The 13,255-nt window shown below is 43.9% G+C and overlaps 1 protein-coding gene across 3 annotated transcripts in view; it reads left to right on the top strand.

Moving 5' to 3' along the window:
- LOC123137134 (uncharacterized) overlaps window positions 1-7,523 on the top strand; it is a 62,697-nt gene extending 55,174 nt beyond the window's left edge. For 2 of the 3 annotated variants that reach the window (XM_044556741.1, XM_044556740.1), the window contains 14 exons: window positions 507-987; window positions 1,070-1,156; window positions 2,549-2,704; window positions 2,806-2,990; window positions 3,062-3,595; window positions 3,703-3,880; window positions 4,119-4,261; window positions 4,339-4,465; window positions 4,618-4,839; window positions 4,938-5,294; window positions 5,395-5,553; window positions 5,629-5,910; window positions 6,098-6,276; window positions 6,990-7,523. In XM_044556741.1, coding sequence (XP_044412676.1) covers window positions 507-987; window positions 1,070-1,156; window positions 2,549-2,704; window positions 2,806-2,990; window positions 3,062-3,595; window positions 3,703-3,880; window positions 4,119-4,261; window positions 4,339-4,465; window positions 4,618-4,839; window positions 4,938-5,294; window positions 5,395-5,553; window positions 5,629-5,910; window positions 6,098-6,181 — 2,995 coding nt within the window. In that variant the 3' untranslated portion in view covers window positions 6,182-6,276; window positions 6,990-7,523. Of the gene's footprint in view, window positions 1-506; window positions 988-1,069; window positions 1,157-2,548; window positions 2,705-2,805; window positions 2,991-3,061; window positions 3,596-3,702; window positions 3,881-4,118; window positions 4,262-4,338; window positions 4,466-4,617; window positions 4,840-4,937; window positions 5,295-5,394; window positions 5,554-5,628; window positions 5,911-6,097; window positions 6,277-6,989 lie in introns of those variants that run through there. The other variant, XM_044556742.1, reaches the window with a different exon arrangement.
- The last annotated feature ends 5,732 nt before the right edge of the window (window positions 7,524-13,255 follow it).

The raw sequence follows: 13,255 nt of genomic DNA, 5'->3' as shown, positions 1-13,255 counted from the left end.
CCACTCTTGCGTTTTCTTGCATAAAAACTTATTTTCAGTATAGAAAAAACCTGCATGATCTGGTCAAAATACTCCCTCTGCCCCGAATTACTTGTCGTAGAAATGGATGCATATAGAATTAAAAATACGTCTAGATACATCCATTTATGCGACAAGTAATTCCGGACGGAGGGAGTATGTGACCTGTTTCTTCTTTTGAAAGAAAAATAGGTGACCTTTTGGATTTAGCTTGTAGTCAATCACTTTCCTAACTGCTCCCTCCGTCCCAAAATAAGTGACTCAACTTTGTACTACATCAGTAACATATATATTGCGTTCAAAATAGCTTATATTTATCAACAAATATCCAAACACCATATATTTTGAGTAAAAACAGTACATATTTATTGATAGGCGCGCTAGGTTGATAATACTTGACTGAGTGTTCTATATTTTTTTATGTTAACTATGATTATGGACCCAATTGTTTAGTATTTCTAATGTTTTTCGCTTGTGTATCAAATTAGGAAATTGCGTGTTAGTGTTGAACATGATCTCGGAGCAAGTGATGCTGCACCAAAGACGATAAGATTATTTGTTCCATATTGGATAAAAAACAATTCTTCCATTCCACTAGCTTATCGTATTGTGGAAATTGAACAAGCAGTAAATGCAGATGTAGACTCACTGAGCAGACCGGACTCACTCAGCAGACCAGACTCATTGAGCAGAGTGGCTAAATCTTCAAAATTTTCCCTCAGATATTCTTCAAAATCTCTTGTCAGAAGAGGCAGCGTATCACAGAAAAACACACAAATATTAGAAGTTATCGAAGATTGTGCTATGAACTATATAATGCTTTCACCACAGGATTATGTGAACAGCTCGACAAATACGCGCGAGTCTCGGGATAACACCTTCCGCCCGGCACAGGTTGCGATTTGTGTGGCTGTTGGAAGATGCAAACAGTACAGTATTGGAGTGTCCCTCTTTGAGCTCGAGAACAAGGTTGACAATGCTATATTACACACATTTGATTATGCTTTTAAGCACTACACTTTGCTGATTCAGTGCCATTTATCTGGTGCAGGAGAATGTCGATGTTAAAGCATTTGGTTCTGATGGATCATATTACTGGTTCTCAGTTCAACTGAAGATGGCTTCAGATAGGACTAAGGTTTGAATATTCATGTGTTATTTTCTGCATGTTGTAGTTCATTTATGTAAATTTGAGTCCGTGGTCATATATCGGCCTGTAGAATTTATCGGGTGCCAAGTTCACTTGCCATATTTTTAGCTCTGTTCTTCTGATTTATACTATTGCCGTACGGAATTTGGAACTAGGAACAAAGACCTATTTTAATTTACAAGATTAAAATGCAGGCACTCCCATGGTAAGTAATTTGTCATAGTTGCCTCTCATTCATCTATTCCCTTGCCTCGGGCAGCATTGGATAGTGATATGTAGTCAAAGAAGGTTTAGCTCAATATATCAGTAAATATATAAGTTGGAGACAATAAATTGATATCCTGATGCATGCTGGGACCATAAAAAAGTAAAGAACAGTTCTTTTAGTAGCTATATGCTTTACAAATTCTCAAACAAAATGCGCTAGGACAAATGTTTCCATGGTGTTGCTAGCGAATTCGTCATCTGGTGTTCAGCCGGAGCTTTGGCGCTTCAGGAACTTTTTATATGGGTTTCTTACCTCGGTCTGAGTTTTGTTCGTATTGCTTTCTGTGTGGTGTGAGTTCTTAGTTTGTTCCTTAGGGGTGCGCCTTGAGGTGTGTTTGGGTTGAGGGAGTTTCTGCCCTCACCCTTGTACATATTTCTTTCTTCTTAATGAAATAATACGCAGCTCTCCTGCGTGTTTGAGAAAAAAAAAATTCTCAAACAAAATCAGTATGCAAGGGTTTCTAGGATATAAAGCTAACTGTATTGGTAAGAATGTGTTCATATTTAACCGCAGAGTCTATTTATGTCTGTTACAATTATACTTCATATCTTCACTCTTGAGCTATTTCTTTTACCCTTTTTAGATTATTTTTGTTGGTTTTGTTAACTGCCTTCGAACTGTGAACCTTGACACAAGTTATTCTGTGTGAGATTGTTAGTACTTGTTTCTAATAGAATGTTATTGTGATATGGAATCAGCTGCCCCTTCTCTATGATGAAGTGCTACTGCTTACACAGAACTTAACTCTGGATCATGTAGTTTAGGCCGGGAGACTTGTGCTGGTGCATGTTTTTTGGTTCAGATACCATCATAATCAAGATACTTTCGTCCTGCATGGCAAGTGTATACTCCGGCCTGAAAACATGCTACTTGGATGACCTTTGCCTTCCATGACCAGTGTTTGAGTGTTACACATGCCTGCAGTATTGGCATTCCTGTTAATTACCCAATTTTTATTTCTATGTTTTGTCAATTGTGCTTTAACATTAAAAGGAATCTTTTGAGGCAATGCTGTGTATGTATGCCATTGTATGCCTTTTCTTTTTCTCTTGAATAATATCTCACAGTATGATTTAAGTAAAGAATTCAGAAAAAATGTTCTACTAATGCAGGTAGTGAATTTTCTTCCGCGTGCACTTTTTATTAATAGAACTGGGAGAGGTATTATTTTATCAGAGTATCATAGTGAGGTTGAGGAGCATTTACATCCAACTGATCCTCCAAAAGTGTTCCAATGGCGTTCAGAATTTGGAAACAAATTTTTAAAGGTTATTAACTTTGAACTGGTGCCTTTTACATACTTCATGCTAATGTTTAGTTTCTTAAGTTATTTGTTTTCTTTACCTTTCTCGATTTTGTATTCTTGCAGTTGCGGATGGAGGGATACAAATGGAGTACACCATTTAGCATTGATGCTAATGGAGTTATGTGTGTGCTCATGAATAGTGTTACAGGAAATGATCAAGTTTTTGTGAGGGTAAATGTTAGAAGTGGAACAAAAAGTTCACGTTATGAAGTTGTATTTCAACTTGCTTGCTGGTCCAGCCCGTACAGGTACAGCTACTTGTCATATTTACGTCAATATCTCTTACACTTGATAAACAAATTAAAAATCACGTACACAGGGTGGAGAATCGCTCCATGTTCTTGCCTGTACGATTTCGTCAAGTTGGTGGTGATGATTATGCTTGGCGTAGTCTACCTCCAAATTCATCAGCTTCCTTCTTCTGGGAGGATCTTGGCAGAAGGCGTCTGTTGGAGGTATTGGTAGATGGAACTGATGCTACGAGCTCTATGACATATGATATTGATGCCATCATGGATCACCAGCCACTAGCTACCTCAAGTGGGCTTAAGAAGGCCTTACGTATCACTGTTGTCAAGGAAGGCAAATTGCATGTTACACAAATTAGTGATTGGTTGCCAGAGAATAGAACTCGAGGACAGATAACTGAAAGACTATTATCACCAATCTTTCAGCCATCAGAGGTCGACTGTGGGCAGTCATCTCAAGATCTTGATAGTGAATTTCATGTTACTTTGGAACTAACAGAGCTGGGCATATCCATAATTGACCATATGCCTGAGGAAGTTCTTTACCTCTCAGTCCAGCAATTATTACTTGCCTACTCATCTGGAATGGGTTCTGGAATCAATAGGTATAATCTGCTGTTGGCCTTTTGCTTTATTACTTTCTCACTGCTATATTTCTCGTTTTCTCACCTTCCTCTATGATTAGATGTTTTAAGCACTCTTTCAATGGTAGGTTTAAAGTGCGAATGCACTGGATTCAAGTGGACAATCAATTGCCTTTTGTTTCAATGCCTGTCCTCTTTTGTCCTCAGAAGACGGACAATCAATCAGACCATGTGCTCAAGTTCTCTATGACGATGCAGACCAATAATTCTCTAGATTTTTGTGTTTATCCATATATTGGTGTGCAGGTGAGCTGATTTGTTTCAACATGGTTTATCAGGAAATGGTCTTTGGATTCCCACAGCTATTTTAGTTATAGTTTTACAGGCTTGTCATAGCTTGTACTATCTAGTAGAGTTTTAGTTTTTTCCCCCTGTAATCTTGACTGCTGCATTCTGGACAGTTATTGTGCTATACCCGAGTGATCATGTAGATATTATGATGTCCTCAATATTCTTTTCCAGTAACAGCTGTGTATGTTTTCAGGTTCCTGAGAATTGTGTGTTTTTTGTTAACATCCATGAACCGATTATTTGGCGCCTCCACGAGATGGTTCAACACCTAAAAATTGATAGGATATGTACCTCTCAGCCTTCAGCTGTTTCAATTGATCCTATTCTGAAAATAGGGTATGCAATTTGCCGCATCTTAATAGTTTTTCCTTTTTTTTTCTTCCCTGCTGTTAATACTGAATCTTCTTTTATAGGCTTCTGAATATCTCTGAGGTCCGCTTTAGAGTATCAATGGCAATGTCCCCAACCCAAAGGCCAAGAGGAGTTCTTGGGTTCTGGTCTTCCTTGATGACTGCATTGGGGAACATGGAACACATGCCGGTAGGGCAGCGTTTTTATTTTTTATCTGTATCTTCATCTTTCATGCAATACTTATAATTCATTAACTTCTCTCTAGTTCTACAAACTGGCAACGTTTATGCTTCTGTAGTTAATTGTTTTCTATTGCTAATCTTTTTTCTTAAATGTATAAGGTCCGTATAGCTCAAAGGTACCGTGAGGAGTTGTGCATGCGACAAAGTGCACTAATGAACTCTGCTATATCTAACATCCAAAAAGATCTTCTTAGCCAACCTCTTCAACTACTTTCTGGTGTTGATATTCTTGGCAATGCCAGTAGTGCTTTGAGTAACATGAGCAAGGGTATAGCAGCACTGTCCATGGACAAGAAGTTCATTCAGGCCCGGATGAGACAGGTACATCAATGATTGTTCCTATGTTCATATGCGTGTGACAAAACTGGTGCGAGTTGTACCTAAAACAAATTGCAATGCTGCTGCTGTGTTTTCTCCAGGATAGCAAAGGCGTCGAAGATTTTGGTGATGTCATACGAGATGGAGGTGGGGCTCTCGCGAAGGGAATCTTCAGAGGTGTCACGGGCATATTGACAAAGCCCATTGAGGGTGCAAAATCTTCTGGTGTTGAGGGCTTTGTACAGGGAGTTGGAAAAGGCTTAATTGGTGCAGCTGCTCAGCCAGTGAGTGGAGTTCTTGATCTTCTGTCGAAAACCACTGAAGGTGCAAATGCTGTAAAATTGAAAATATCATCAGCTATAATGGCTGAGGAGCAGTTGCTGCGTAGACGTCTCCCCCGAGCAATTGGTGGTGATAGCTTGATCTATCCTTATGACGAGTATAAAGCAGCTGGCCAGGTAATTAGTTGTCTCTTTATAAGTCCTTGATGTATTTGAATAGCATTTTCTGAATGATATATTTTCCTTTTTTTGTTTGTGTGTGTGTGGGATTATGAAGGCTGTCTTGCAGTTAGCTGAATCTGGTACGTTTCTTGGCCAAGTTGACCTTTTTAAAGTGCGAGGAAAGTTTGCATCTACTGATGCTTATGAGGACCATTTCATACTTCCCAAGGGGAAAATTCTCTTAGTTACGCACAGAAGAGTATCGTTACTTCAGGTGAGACGGGTTTACACTCCAGTTACACTATGTTTAACAATTATTCAGTCAAAATCATTATATGCTTGGTTTCAGGTACCGATGATGACCCAGAGAAAGTTCAATCCTGCAAAGGATCCATGCTCGGTAATCTGGGATGTATTATGGGATGATCTTGTCACATTGGAGACTACTCATGGGAAAAAAGATGCTCCTGGATCCTTGCCTTCAAAGCTTATTTTGTATTTGAAGGCTAAGCCTGCGAATTCGAGGGAAGCTGTTCATTTGATCAAGTGTAATCGTGGTTCTGATCAAGCGACTATCATTTACTCATCAATTGATAAAGTCTATAGAACCTATGGCCCAAATGCAATCAAGGTACACAAAATCTTAAATACAAATGACATCTACACGTAATCACACAGCATGCCTAGTTCCAGACTAAATAGAAAATGGTTAAACTTCATGTTAATACCAAACTTTCTGTGGAGTGTGCTTAACATTGCCCGATTTAATTTAGTTAAATTTGGACCAAAGCTGAATGATTTCTGTCAACTTTCTTTAGGAATTACTGAGATGGAAGGTCCCAAAGCCATATGCCCCTCGCAATACCAACCGTCACAGTGTTCAAGATTTATCATTTGCATAGATGATATTGATCATGCAAAAGGTCAAGAAACATTATGTACACTTGTGATGTTCCAGATGGGCTGCGTTTGAGTACCCATACCTGCTAAAGCAAAGGTATTGACACTTAACTGCTCTTGTGTTGCACACCATCATTTGAGTAAAATCAAGCTTGTTTGAGTAAAATCTGGATTGCTAAATGATCAATCGACCTTATAGCCCCGTTGTTTCTCTATCACGAGCTTTGAGTATTATAATTTTAAAACTGGAGCTAAAAGGCACATTCAGCTTGAGTTCTGAAAACTTCTTCCCTGACAACTGGTATAAGTGGATCTTGCTAGCGTTATATTATGTTCCATGTATAGCCTGTATAGTTCCCCGTAGTATGAGGGGTTTCCTGCATATTTACCACCTGTACATGTATATGTCCTGGGGGTATATAGTCTTTGGCCATTGCCCCCAGGAAATACAAATTGCTATTTCCCTAACAGATCTATCATATGGTATATATGTGGTTGCAAGCACTGAGAAATCATAGAAGTTTTAGTCTTAAATATACTACTCCCTCCGATCCATATTAATTGTCGCAGCTTTGGTCCAACTTGGGAGTATCTCCTTATTTCCTTTTCTTCTTGTGGTGTAATGTTAATCCAGACGACTATAATTCTTTGTCTGGTACCATCTTGCTGACAGCACTGCCACATAATTAAGTTTGAAGGCTCAAAATCTAGAATGTAGCTGTGACATTTTTTCTTTGAGGAATTGTTTGTTTCGATTGGTGTTGGCATCAGAGAATGTAGTATGATTCATATTGAGCTTATGTTTTGCAGGTATTAGTTGGCTTGCAGCCCGCGTGGTTGCTAATGGATTGAAGTCGCTAAAGTAAAATAAGATATCATTTGTTGCTCGATTTGAGTGGTGATTTCCTTCCACAGTTACGGCTCTTACCTACAGGTGGGTACTACTGGCAAAGGAGAACCTGTCCACTCCGGCTAGAAACACGGAAAGCCTTTTTCTTACTAGTTTGATTTCTACTCCGTTGGGGAATAATCATATATTGGATGCTCAAGGCTCAAGAAGAAAAACGAAAAAAACAACTTGTTTAGGATATCAGGATAGCTGGTGGTGGCTCTCATGTACATAGCCTTTTTGTGATGTGAAGCCAGAGCATTATCTTTAAGCAGAACTAGATGACCCTTTGATTACATGTACATAGCCTTTTTGTGGTGTGAAGCCAGAGCATTTTCTTTAAGCAGAACTAGATGACCCTCTGCGCAAAGATCCGTTGTAGCCGCGAAGACAAGTAACCTATAACCTATGAACAGTTATGTTTTATGAATGACCCATGGAGGTGTCTTTCCCTACATGACTACAAAGAAGCCAAGCAAACTATATGAAATAAATTTCAACTAGCACAATTTATATGAAATAAATTTTAACAAACATAGTTTATTTAAAAGGTCAGCAAACCATTACAGAATTTCTCCATGCATGAAATATGGTTCATTCATTTACATGGTGCATGTGAGCCCGTTGTAGTAGAATACATGAAATATGTTTTGTTAAAAAGGCTTTTGCCCCGCTTTATGTATAAACCAGCAACCATCAACAACTCAGTACAAACTCACGCCAAGTAGAATACATGAAATATGTTTTGTTAAAAAGGCTTTTGCCCCGCTTTATGTATAAACCAACAACCATCGACAACTCATGCCAAACTCATGCCAGTCCAACACATGCACATACCCAAGGCGGATACATTGGCATTGAGCGAAGCAACAACCCCACCCCTACCACTACAAGAGCTATCGGGGTCCTCATGAACACGCCACTGCGAAGAGATGAAGTTGCCTACGATGACTCATGAGCTTCAAAGTGGTGCCTTCGGGGAAGGATATGACAAGGTGTTGTCAATGCTCGAACTAAGGATCATGGTTTTCCATAGAGCAAGACGACGGGCAATGAGGACTGTATGACGTCTTCAAGAAGGGAATGAACATTGCCATCGTCGGCCTGCCTGAAGACAATAGATTTTCACCTCGACCCAACACTCATCGCCCTCGGCATATGTGCGACCGCCACCCCACCGCCATCGATCGTCACACACCTTGGCCGCCACGCTGTGCACACAACCATGTCCATCGGGTAGCACCTAAGCAGGAGCCCCGCCCATGAGCCTCGCGCTCCCACCACCAGAGCCTCTGCCCCGACCTCCAAGACCACTCCACCCCCATCAACATGGACCACTCATGTTGAGGCCGGAAAAGCAGGCCATTTTGGTATATCCGGAGCCTTGCTAGCCTAGCAGGGCAGGGGGAGGCCACCAGCAGTTGCTAGCCACGTCGCAGCCGCCGTGCCAGTCACCGTTGCCCCTGGCAACAACAAGACCCGGAGTGCCCCTGCTGCCAAGGCTAGCCAAATGTGAGAAGCGCTGAGCTGCCATGTTCCATTATCAGACGTGCCATCAACTGCAGAGCTGAACGCCTCATGAATCAGGAGGAGTGGGGTCGTTACCCTGACCAGTCAAGAGGGCCCTGTCAGGGCAGCCGCCTGCGGCGCCTCGAGGTCAAACCTGGACAAGCCGCCACGTCCGCCGTCCCCAACCTTGGCCCGCACCACCACCACCCACTGCCGCTCGCGCTAGATCTGGTCGTGCCGGACCATGCCGTCATTGTCTCTGGCACCCCAGCGCGCCTGCCACCTGGCTGTCCGCCGCGGGGAGGCAGCGCTGCCCGCCGCTTTGCTGTGGAGTCCAGTCGCAGCGCCATGTTCTGGCCCGGGACATCGGCCTGTGCCAACACCCCCCGAGCAGGAAGACACAGGGGGCACACTACCGCCGGCGGCGGCAGGGCTGTGCTTGGACGTGCCCTTTGGGCGGCGACGAGGGAGGAGGAAGGAGAAGGAGGAGCGGGGGGGGGGGGGATGCGGTTTGGTCTCCGTGTCGCCTTGCTGGGGGTGACATGGAGGAGGGAGGGGTCGCCTTGCTTGGCTCGAAAGACGTCGTCCTGTCGGACCTGGGAGACTCTCACGGAGAGCTAGAGAATGCTGATCCCCGGATCTAGAGCAAACACAAGTCATGACCTCCTTGACGAAGAAAGCACACCAAGCCGGCCACACCATCTCGCTCCTAGAACGTTTGAAGGCCGCAGGAAAGCCGCCGAGCAACAACAGAGAGGCAAACAGAAGGACAGCGAGAGGCACTGCAACTGCTGCTGGCCAAAACACCCACCTTCAGCAACCCTACGCCCGAATCCACACTCCCCTGGCAACGCCTCCATGGAGGAAACGACACACACGACGACGCCGCTGCCCATCGGCCGGATTTTGGGTTTTCACCCGGGAAAGGAAACATAGGTGGGGAGAAGAAGACCACGACACCGCCTCCAAGAAGGAAACATCGCCCAAGGCTGACGTCGCTGCCGGGCAGAGCCAACCGGCCAGGGGTCCCCCCGGTCCCGATCTGCACCACCAGCCCCAAAGTACACCGGATCTAGCGACCAGCCGCGGGAAAACAGGCGCAGAGGGGGGAGGGAGCGAAGTGGGCTCGTCAAACCTCCAGATATGGCGAGGAAGGAGGCCTCCATGTTGTAGCCACCGGGCGTCGACGCCCCACCGCCCCCGCAGTCGAGGATGCCGGCCAGAGCCCTCCGCGAGCACCGTTCAGGGTAAGAACGGCGACGCCGCGCCCGCAGGGGCCTCCGCCCCAGGGATCCAGATCCTCCATAGCCGGAACGACGAGGGCCTCGCCGCCACCGTCACTAGAGGCCGCGCGGGCTTGTCCGATGACCACCTCAGGTGGCGACGAGAAGGAAGGGGAGGGGTGGGGGAGGCGACGCTCGGGAACCCTAGTCGCCGCCCGAGTCGCCCGAGCAGGTGGTGCGGGGGCCGAGAGGGAGGGGAAGTCATCACTATCCTATCACATCGATAATAAGGATCATTAATGTGTTTCTTCATCGGATCCGCAAGAGACATCGGTCCGTCAGCATCGTGCCCTTGCTGATTAAGGCGAGCTTTTATCTCCTCCAAGCTGGTAGGTGCGTTGCCATTGAAAATGCCAGCACGGTCGATGGCATCCTTGTTGAGGATGGTAGCAAACTTGAGCTGGATAGTAGGGCAGTAGAAAATGTCACACAAAGCAATATTAGGTGGCACCATCACTATGAAAACGGGGCGATGTCCACCTGCATGAGAAAATTCATACTTCTCCCTACAGAGAATTGTGTCATGCAGAATCCTCAATTCTTTCTGCGCAAGATCACTGAGAGTGCATTGACACTTGTGCTTTTGGTGGCGTGAAGTCCTCATTGAACAAACTCTTCTGGCAATGAACAACACGCTGATCATCTTGGACAGCAGGAGGCACAGAGAATGCTTGGACGGGATCAGCAGGCATAGGTCCATCAAGATTGCACATGGCAGCTGAGTTATGATAGTAGCCATGGGCGATGGGTTGCCAATGAAAGAGACAAAAGGGCTGCTATCCTTGGGCGATGCTTCGATGACAATGTTTACTAGTTTGTCGTTTTTGATCCATTGATTGACGCTCTTGATTATTGAAGGCGACATGGCTTGGACATGGGCTTGGCTTTGCGTGTTGATGCGTGCTTCAATGTCGGCAGTTGTTGTGGCTGCAATTATTTTATGTCTGATGGTCTACTTGTTGGCTCTCCTTCTCTGCCATTGCTGCTCGCGGTCTTCAACATAATGATGCTCCCATTTGGCTCCACACCCGGCGCTGTTCACAGGACCACTCGTTGGCGGATGCAACGGGTCCTTTCTGAGGGTCACATTGATCGACCGGTTAAGAGGAGTGTTCCACCTGGCTGTGGACCCTTGAGAGCTTTGAGGTTCCGCATGCTGCCTTGCCAGTTCTTCTTCAAGTCTTCTAGTTTGGTGATCGGTGGAAAATTCCCCCGACTTATAATCATAATGGTACCGGCCCCTGACATAGTAATATTTGAGGGGGTCTTTGAATTACTCGAAGTGGTTTGGGATGCCCTTTGCTGCAAGTATAGCATCCTGCTTGTCCCCCACGGGCTTCTTCCCAACAAAACCGCGACTTCTGAGGGTGTGGTTACTTAATGTGTTTGATCTCATGTCCTTCACCCATGTCGATTGGCTCTGCACCATAGGGTTCTTCGTATTTTGCATCTTGAAAATGTTCTAGTCATCTTCACTAATGGTAGGCGACTTCTTCTTGATCACGGAGTAATCTTTGTGAACCTCTTTTCTTGTGGCTAATTTCCAAGAACTCAAATTCTTTGAGAAACTTATGGATTGCATGGTTGTTCACCTGATTCTTTGGGTATGATAGGTTGTCGTACTCAGAAAACTTAAATCTAGCATGCACCCTTCTTATGAGGAGTTCTCGCAGATTATGTTTGCCTAAATCCCTTATATTGGACTCCTTGATGGAGCAGACTTCTCGAAGGATGACACCTAGGGCGTTGTCATAGTGAGAGACAACCTTCGGTGGACAAATAGGCTCACTAATGGAGTTAACTCGAGTGACCACAAGCCTGTTAGTGCCAATAGCATTTCGGCTCCTAGGTTTCCACTGCTTCTTGGTTTTTGGAGCATCCTCCACCTCCACCTCCTCCTCATCCCTACTCATGCGCCTTGGAAGGATCTGAAGCTGTTCGGACACTCATAGACAAGTAAACTTCAATCCAGGATCCCTCAAAAAGTGAAGTGAACTAGCCATGTAAAACATCCAAGTTAGGAAAAGAGTCTTGCATGTCAAGGTGAACATAGACAAACAAGGTTAGTTTGTTTTCCTTAATTCTCATAGAAAAGACTCGTTGCTGGAACCGAGAGCACTGGCGATTGCTTTCTTTCTGACCTTCAACCGAGCAATTCCACACTTTCCACTGACATCCGTATCATCTTCAGCAGCACCATCGCCCTTATCATGATTACTATCCTCACCAGGAATATCTTTGTAGCCACTGCCTCTCACATAGTAGTCATCCGAATTTATCTCCTCATGCTGAAGATCTTCATCATAATTGTCGTTTCCTTGCGCGTCCGTAAATGCCGCTTCACTCATGTCCATATGTGTCAAAGAAGAGCCCATGTTGGACATCTACAAACAAATAGGACATATACTTAATTTGTATACAAAATACAAAATTTTGGCATGACCTTTGCTAAAAATAGGACATATTGGTTGCCAAAAATTTGACGAAACGGAACTTAATCAACGTTTCGACAAAACATTGGCAACCCTATATAGTCCTTGCAAACGAATCATCACCTACAGTACATGATTTCAACCACATTTCCTCATTTTCAAACCAAAACACTTTGGTTAATTATGTTATTTTTTGTGGGGAATATTTGAATTAATTTAAACCACACATCAAATTCCAGAATATTTGGAGCAACCAAATTTAATGGTAAATTTTAAACTCCAACTCAAATCCATTTATGATTTAATTCAATGACCAGAAATGTCATGAAAAAATGTGCATCATCTGTGGTTAGGGTTTTCACCTTTTTCCATGAAAATGAACATTTTTGAAGGGCATTTTGGGTTCATTGAAAAATATTTTAAGTTGAACCTATTTGAATTAGTTTGGTGCTAGGGTTTGGATCATTCCCCAATTCAAATTTGAATGAAATTTAAACATGATGCAAGCATGCCTAGGTAGTCTAGGTGCTACTAGACTAGGGATGTGACAACTCGCCCCCACTCGAAAGAATCTCATGCCGAGATTCAGAAGGCGTAGGAAAAAGAGCGGGGGTACTCCAGTCGACGATGATCCTCTCATTCCCAAGTATTTCTCTCTCAGAATGATGAGACCACTTAACCTTGAGAAATTTGATGTTCCGACGTCGAGCAATATGTTATGCCTGATCAAGAATATGAAAAGGGTACTCTCGATATGTGAGGTTATCTTGTGGATCAAGCATTTCATGGTCCACTCCGCGGATGGGATCTGTGAAGCAACGCCTGAGTTGAGATACATGGAAGACATCATGGGCTCGGGAAAGATGTGGGGGTAGTTCCAATTGGTAGGCAACCTCTCCTTGTTTAGCGAGAATGCGGAAAGGACGATGTAACGAGGACCCAACTTGCCCTTAATACCGAAAC

This window comes from Triticum aestivum, chromosome 6B, assembly GCF_018294505.1.
Source record: "Triticum aestivum cultivar Chinese Spring chromosome 6B, IWGSC CS RefSeq v2.1, whole genome shotgun sequence".
In the NCBI taxonomy this organism is placed as follows: Eukaryota; Viridiplantae; Streptophyta; class Magnoliopsida; order Poales; family Poaceae; genus Triticum; species Triticum aestivum.
The sequence above is the reverse complement of the archived record's forward strand: the minus strand, read 5'-3'. Positions and strand labels throughout refer to the sequence as shown.